We start from the raw sequence: 7494 nt of genomic DNA on the forward strand, positions 1-7494 counted from the left end.
TATGTGCTAGTCATTATTCCAAAAGCTTGTAGCCGTCCGTGATTTACCTATTCCGTATTAGCCCTGAAAGAGATTGACAAAGATACTAAGGACAAATATATTCATCTTTTACCACTATGAAAATAAATATATTTCCTCATTCCTAAATCCGTAAATCAGACATCATCTAAATCTTGGGCCGGCATTATTTAAGAATGGATTTTTTTTTTTTTAACTCATCAATTTTGATTAAAGTAAACGTTCAAGATCACTCCTCCGATCGGGCATTTGTGTCTCGGACCCTCTCTTCGTTCGAAGCGACGTCGGTACACCGAAGCGCTCCCCATCTTTCGATCTCACCGCGGCCCGCGTACGGTGCCATCGCCGCCGGAAGATTTCTTCCTCGGAAGCGGAAGACCTTTCCTTTTTCTTACTTGGAGTGACAGAATCTCCTGGGCAGTAGAATTTGTGTGCCTCCCGCGTGTAAGACCTTGGTTCTTGCAGTATTATGATTTTTCCCCCCATGTAGCATTGGGGTAACATGTTTCTCACTCTTCTTTGTTGCTATATAGGAACCATGCCCATCTATTGGTGTTTAGCAGATTGCAGTAAAATGTGCTTGCGCAGTTGATAGTTGTTTTTTTTTTCTGGAAATTGATAGCGTTTTGCTTGTTTTGTGATCGTCGTATAAGCATTTCAGTTTTCCTTGTCAATCCTTCACCCTCTTCTTTTGCCGCTTCACTGCCACAAGAGAAAGTTTTTTTAGATTTCTACGGGTCTGTGCTGATTACTACCAGGAGAAGGCTAACACTTAATGAACTTTATGAGAATTTCATGCTTTGTGTTTTATCATTTATTTTTCTATGTATTAGGGTTTTATACGCTGTGTGTGTTTATCTCTTTTATTATTTGTCGCTAATATAAAAACTTGTGGTTGATTATGAAAATTCGATTTTTATTTATGGTTTCCTTTACTGCTTGGTTTGTTTCTAATCGTGAAAGTTTTTTGAAAATATTCAGTTTGAAAACATTGGATGCGGTTTTGTTTCGTGTGGTTGATTTTTTTGGGCATCAAGCCATATGCGAAGATCTCATGCCATGGCTAGATATTTGCTACCCTACTTGTCCCTTCTCTCCCTTACCCTCCTTGATGAATTCCTATCATTGTCATCCTTCTATAACAGGTCATATGCCATAGCAATCGATAGGCTTCAATTGAGTTGATCTACATTGGGAATCAAGTTCATAAATCGAAGTAGACTCTTACCCCATTTTTTTTTTATATGAGCTAGTCTCCATATTGTTTGGGCATTGTAGTTTTATTGGTAATCCTAATCTTTATAGTGGAGCCTTTGGAGATGTAAAGGTAAAATTAAGAGGTTGCTTCAGCCTAGGGGTGCATGACTACTGTGTGCTGATTGCAGATGTTATCATGGGGTATGTACATGAGTTGGTGACAATCTGTAAGTTGGGAAGCAAGTTTTTAGATTGAGTGACACTCTTAGATGAGTTGGTTACAATATGCTTTATTGAGGATGAGGTTAATGTTGTGGTCATCTTAGTAACTAGCTCATCTAACGAGGTGAAATGATTGTTGTTTTGCAGAACATTAAAGTTCTTTGGAGTTAATATTACAATGACTTTCCATATCAAGATGACACTTGACTTGTTACAGCCAATGGTCATCTCCTCGCTCAGCTGCCGTATTGCCTCGATGATCGCTTCTCACTTGATCTCTTGTCAAATCAAACCCTTCAATATCAACTCTTGCCGCATCACAGAGGAGCTCTTGAAAGAGTTCACACAATTTATCTCATTATACCACTTCCTATATTACCTTTCCAATAGTATCTTAGTGATGAGGAGGATGAGGATGACCAACATTGTGGAGACAAAGATGGTGTCTATGACCATCGAGTTTGACATAGAATGGTGAGGCTGCATGGCAAGAGTAGCCCTTTGCAGAGCATGCTATTGGACATATATGACTATGACAACCCGCAGACTAGTTGTTGATCCAAATGACTCTCACGAGAGGTTGAGCATAATCAATTTACTTTATTTGGGGTTTATATCGGGTTTGATCTGTGATTAGTAAGTAAATAGGTTGAATGCTTTAAATAATTCTTTTGGATGTGGACTTTGCAACTTATCTGACCTGGCATGGTGCCAGGTAGATGTCACGTCATATGTTTAATCACAATAGGATAAATTTTTTATGGAAGCTATTTTTAAATGCTAAATAGTGTTTGCACTACATTTGATAACTTTTAGAACTTATGCTAAATTTAAGAAAACCCTAAACATTATGCTAGATTCATGTATTAACCCTAAAATTATTGATAAATAGAAGCTCATTATATAAAGTTTAGTTGATTGTAAGGCCATATAGGTTTAGAATTATTGAGTTTGTATTACATAAGTATCCTTTGTCACATCATGTGTTATAAATTCCTTTAGATTTTGGACAATAGTTTGGAAGGGTACACGCATAATGGTTTGGCTTGAGTTAAAGAAGAATTTAAAGTTTTGTGATCAGAGGTCACACTACCTCTTCTCCAATTAGTTGCTTCTATAATAGCCATTCCCCAACACCAAGTGTCACTTTACTTAAATGAAAGATATGAAGGGAGGATAAATGATGCAAAAAATGAATATAACAATAAGGATGTGTATGTCATTTATTAGTTTTATTCTTCTCCCTCAATTTTCATCTGAGTAAATGTAGCACATTGTTGCTCCCTTTCTACATGAAGACCTTTTTGTTGCCTTATCAATCGTCATGGCAACAACTTAGTAAGTCTAACCATAGTGCATGCTATTTTGTTAGTTTGAATTGGTCAGTACACGTCTAACCTGTATGCGCGACCCTTGCAGTCTTTAGCTCAAACTCGATTGCTCGAGACTAGATTCAAGATGGAAACCAGTTTTGATCCTGTGAGTCCAAAGTGTCTCCACATATTGCTTTGAGGTGGAATTGGTTTTCTCTTGTTTGACAAAATTTGATCTTTTTGTGTTTTCAGGATCTAATTCATGCAATTTTCAAGTTGGTTTGGAGCAGCTCAGCCGAGCGGGATGAAGAAACTGAAGCTGTTGATGTTGAGGTTTGTTGCTATTTTGTTCTTGTTTTCCATTTAGACTCTTTTCTCCCTCAATTAACTGTCACAATTGGCTGCTGTTAGTTCCTTTGCTAGCAATTTGCACTTATGTTTGTGTTATTGTTCTTGAAATTAATTCCTCAAAATGTAGGAGTACACTAGATACAGTTGCATTTTTAAAAGACTTGCCTTTAGCTGAAGTATAAACTCTCCCTTTCATTATAGCCAACGCTTGGACGCTAGTTTTTAGTCCTTGTGATGCTATCGCTTGTGAATAGCCAACAAATTTAAAGATCTTAATAGATATCATGTTGGTTGTCAGGTTGGTGCTGGGGCATCCAAGAAGAGTCGACCAACTACAGGTATTTCAAATCCATCTGTTAAGAAGAAAGGATTTACTTGTTTTTTAGTGGATCTTCATTTCAAGTATAAATGAACTTGTAGGTCTGATTCATTTATCACAAGCTCTTTAGTGACACCCAACATAATTGGATAGACACTCACAAAATAAGACCAAAAATGAAATGCTAATGCATGGAAATTTTGGTAAATATAACTTAAAAGTTTGGGCTACCGGCCATAGTATTAAAAGGCAGCTTAACTCACACTGTGAGGTAAATAAATTTCGATAACTTGTACAGCTTAAACCATTGCCTGCTACACAACTTGCTACTAGATTCACCAGCACAACTGGCACATAAACATCATCGAACATAATGCATTAGCAATGATCTACTCTTCTACTGGAACTCATTGTGCAATATGATCATTGCAAGACAAAAAGTCCCTGCTTACATATTTTTTCTACCTGTGTCATGTGAGCTAAGATGATTCTTTCCTTCTGCAGCTAATCATAGTGCTCTGAGCGTAAGCTGCGAACTTCTCCGGCTGTTCATCACAGGTATTTTGCATTTTGATTATTTTTTGTAGTGTCTTGATAAATGATTTAAGAGAAATTCTCTTCTTTGTAGAGGCAATTGAGCGCACTGCTATAATTGCTGAAGCAGAGGGTACAAATAAAATTGAACCTACTCATTTGGAGAGAATTCTCCCACAACTCCTGTTGGATTTTTAAGGTATTTTAAACTTGCACAGAATCCTAAATGAGCTAATGTTGTGCTGCATAAGGAACACAATACGTAAACTCTGTATGTTTAGGTTTCAGATATCAAATGAAGTTTGTGAGGGAGCTTGTCATGAGTTTGATTTGAAATTGAAGACTTGCAGTTGGCTGTTTTATCTTCCTTTTATTTAAGCTATTTATTGATATACTATGACTTTAAATATTTATATATTGTAATTTTAAATTTTAAAATTTCTTTATAAAATTATTATTTATATGACTATTTGCACCATGAAAGGAAGGAGAATAAGAAACTTGCCTATATGCTCATCTATGGTATATTATTTCTCTTTATTTTCCAAGAAAAATTCATATAAGTGAAGGAAAGAGACTGTATCATGATCACACTAGCCAAGTAAAAGAGCACTGTTGATGCACTAGGTCTGTATATTATGTCATAAAACTTGAAGGTCAGACCAAGAGAACGGTAATTAGGTTAGAGATTAAAGAGAATGCAAGTTTGTCAGTAGAGATTTGTATGCTACATGCATAATAACAATGAAGCCTCAATTAGTAACTGTAAAGGCATCGTCAGAAACTGAAACAAGTACAAATTCATGAGAAACAAAATTCCAACCACAGAGTATGCTACAATCGCAAAGTTTAAAGAGAGTTAGGTCAGTGGACAGAAGAATGCATGAATTAATGGATTCCTACTGAAAAGAATCTCAGAATGTATGGAAATGCCACTCCTTTAGATCCTACAAAAATGAGGCTTCATATCACATACTAAGGAAGAAATGGGCAATCTCTCATGCTAGTTACAGTCGACTGCGCTCGCTCAGCTGGGAGCGGACGCATGAAACATGATAATCAGAGTGCTCATCCATTTTCTGGCAAAAACCATCCACCACATGTTGGGATCTTGTCTCCAATATATGCCCTACGTTTAAGAAGTTTGTGGGTGGTATTTCTGTGACATCTCACCAAATGAAGATGCCCCAAAATTCACTCAGTCACGTTCTCTTTTGCAGTTTCCTGGAAGAAGGTATCTGAATCTTGCAGCATTTTGGATTAGATAACCTGGAAGATCGATGGCGGAGTATGAACTAGGAATTGGCCCCAACTTGGCAATGATTTTCTGGAAAGTGTACTCCTCAGGAAGCATGTCGAAAAGATCTGCTCCATGGCATATGACATCTTGAATTCTTGCAGGATTTAAGTAGTAGGCAAATCTAACACGGTCAACATGGCTGTATGCCTTCATTTTGAAGGAGAACTCGCTGATGCGCCGGAAGCAGAAGCTGCAGTGCCATCCGGAATCAGCTAACAGGTCATCCGACTGGCGGAAATGGGCATACCGGGTCGTCCCAGATTTGTAACGATGAATTGAAGCCCTCCAGCTATCATCATCGAGGTGGAACTCGAAAGAGTAAAGGTAGTTACGAAGCTGGAGATGAAGCTTCTCAGGGATCTCATCGCACCATCTTAATAAGTTAATCGTGTGACCGCTAGGGATCTCATCAACATCAGACATGATCAACAGATCATCATCACTGATGCCTGCAATCCTGATAAGCTGATCCAATGCAACCCTCTGGTAAGACTCTTCAACAAAAGGATTTTCTCCTTTCACAAATCTGCCTCCAACAGTCCCATAAGTCAGCCGCGACTCAGCGAACTTGAAACGGTGGCGATTCTTTGCGAAAACGAGTGGCTTCCTCAAGCCGGTGAATGTTGAATTGGACTCGAGGAGAATAAACTCTGATACATAGGGGCTGAGCTCGTTCCACCGGATTTCAAGGATGTCAAGTTCATTGCTGAACAGAACAGCATCAAAGACACGCCTTGGCATTTCCCGAACACCCCAGCCATGGAGCTTGCACAGCTTCTGCATCGAGGCATTCTCGTGGTGGTAATGGGGTATCATCTTGAATGGTTTTGGAGGGGCTTCCCAAAGTGGGCGGAGGAAGTAGGTTATCTTCTGGCCATGGACATAAATGATGAATATGAGAATGGGAACGCCCACCAGGAGAAGCGACAATGCCCTAAGATCAAAGCCCTGGAGGGCGCACCGAAGCCGTGACATGCTCAGCGCTGCTTTCGAAGCCTGCATCATCGCAAAAAACAGTAATTTAGAGTTGGTGAAAAGCATCGACGCAATTAGGAGCTCAATAGTTCCAATGCTACACAGATCCCTAATTTTGTGATATTGGTTGATAGCATCATGCATTCAAGAAGCTCGAACGTCACGCCGATAAGATTTTCAATTGTAAGATACATGCACAGGGGAACGAATGACCTAAATTTCGAAAAGATCCAATTTTGAAAAAGGGGGAAAAACTGAAGTTTAGATCTGGAAACTTAGAGATCAGAAAAGAATATTACCCCGCCGCAGACGTTCCCGCACATATCATCCGTCTTTTTGGAGCAATAAGGACAGCCGCCCTCCGGCATACTTGAGAAAGCAAAGTTTAGCAGAAGATAGCAACTTTCCACCCGGAAAGATCCTCCTTTTTGCCTCCTCCGAGCAAAAAATTATCCGCGCCGAATGTTTCCTGAATCGATTGGATCCCGCAGCCGCTGAAAGCGTACTAATCAATTCGATCGCCGGCAGTTCCTCCCTCTCCTCTCCGTGTAATATATTCCTTTTCTTCTCTCTTTGTCTGTCGTAATCTCTCTGCCCCCAATAATATTAACTACAGTAAATAACAACGCAAACCACCCTAATTATAGCCGTTCGGAAGGTGGCAACTGGGCATGTTCTCTTCTCTCTCCCCCACCACTTCGTCTTCTCCCAAAACCAACTCCCCCAAAAGAGTTTTAAAAAAAAACTCTTTTTTTTTCACCTCTTACCAAGCCAACAAAGATCCAAGAATGTTCGTTGAAAACCCACACAGGAGGAGCTTCTGCAAAATCTGGGCGAGCGTTGGGACTTCTTATACGAACGCGAAACGTCCGCGTCTGGCGAGTGGAGATGATACCAAGAAGGGCAGAGGAGGAAAGGTCCGCCGCTTGTTCCGTGTTCGATCGGGACGTCGATGAGCCGCACCGGAGCACGCGGCGGCTCTGGGCGAAGTCGCCGCTTGACTGCGTCGCCTGCTGTTTGGCTTCGAAGATATCGACGCGTTTTCTTGTGGAATTGGGGTTGTTTTATCCGTCGATACACAGAAGATGCTTTATCTGTCGGATTAAAAAAGCTGGCAGCATTTTCAGTTTAGGTTAATCATTGTCATTATGCATAACTTAGGAATAAATGTTTTTTATTTTACATACAAGATTCTCATTTCGCTTTGTAATATCAAGCATTTCTATTATACACCCTCCCGCTCCTCTCTAATTCAACATTTATCC

The 7494-nt window shown here is 39.7% G+C and overlaps 2 protein-coding genes across 4 annotated transcripts; one reads left to right on the top strand and one right to left on the bottom strand.

Moving 5' to 3' along the window:
• Positions 1 to 237: 237 nt before the first annotated feature.
• LOC122005354 (protein MHF2 homolog) lies at positions 238 to 4568 on the top strand. Of its 3 annotated transcripts, none has more exons than XM_042560373.1 (7): positions 238 to 462; positions 2857 to 2916; positions 3003 to 3083; positions 3400 to 3439; positions 3925 to 3978; positions 4049 to 4153; positions 4236 to 4568. In XM_042560373.1, the coding sequence occupies exons 2-6, from the start codon at positions 2896 to 2898 to the stop codon at positions 4150 to 4152; spliced, it is 300 nt and encodes a 99-aa protein (XP_042416307.1). In that variant the 5' UTR covers positions 238 to 462; positions 2857 to 2895; the 3' UTR covers position 4153; positions 4236 to 4568. The 3 variants fall into 3 exon arrangements, with proteins under 3 accessions (XP_042416307.1, XP_042416308.1, XP_042416309.1); XM_042560374.1 differs by having other exon boundaries at positions 4243 to 4568; XM_042560375.1 differs by lacking the exon at positions 238 to 462 and adding an exon at positions 469 to 2775 and having other exon boundaries at positions 4049 to 4568.
• Positions 4569 to 4711: 143 nt separating this feature from the next.
• LOC122005353 (beta-1,4-mannosyl-glycoprotein 4-beta-N-acetylglucosaminyltransferase-like) lies at positions 4712 to 7264 on the bottom strand. Its single transcript, XM_042560372.1, has 2 exons — positions 6529 to 7264; positions 4712 to 6250 (listed from the first exon to the last, which is right to left on the bottom strand). The coding sequence occupies exons 1-2, from the start codon at positions 6595 to 6597 to the stop codon at positions 5153 to 5155; spliced, it is 1167 nt and encodes a 388-aa protein (XP_042416306.1). The 5' UTR covers positions 6598 to 7264; the 3' UTR covers positions 4712 to 5152.
• Positions 7265 to 7494: the final 230 nt, after the last annotated feature.

This window comes from Zingiber officinale, chromosome 7B, assembly GCF_018446385.1.
Source record: "Zingiber officinale cultivar Zhangliang chromosome 7B, Zo_v1.1, whole genome shotgun sequence".
NCBI lineage: Eukaryota > Viridiplantae > Streptophyta > Magnoliopsida > Zingiberales > Zingiberaceae > Zingiber > Zingiber officinale.

What these genes read in the sequence shown, in the direction of transcription:
- LOC122005354 (XM_042560373.1), top strand. Translation starts at nt 2,896, where the DNA reads ATGGAAACCAGTTTTGATCCT. An exon ending in GAAGAGTCGACCAACTACAG is followed by an intron (nt 3,440 to 3,924) that starts GTATTTCAAATC and finishes TTCCTTCTGCAG; the next exon opens with CTAATCATAGTGCTCTGAGC. An exon ending in TCTCCGGCTGTTCATCACAG is followed by an intron (nt 3,979 to 4,048) that starts GTATTTTGCATT and finishes TCTTCTTTGTAG; the next exon opens with AGGCAATTGAGCGCACTGCT.
- LOC122005353 (XM_042560372.1), bottom strand. Translation starts at nt 6,597, where the DNA reads ATGCCGGAGGGCGGCTGTCCTTATTGCTCCAAAAAGACGGATGATATG. An exon ending in GCGGGAACGTCTGCGGCGGG is followed by an intron (nt 6,251 to 6,528) that starts GTAATATTCTTT and finishes GCGATGATGCAG; the next exon opens with GCTTCGAAAGCAGCGCTGAG.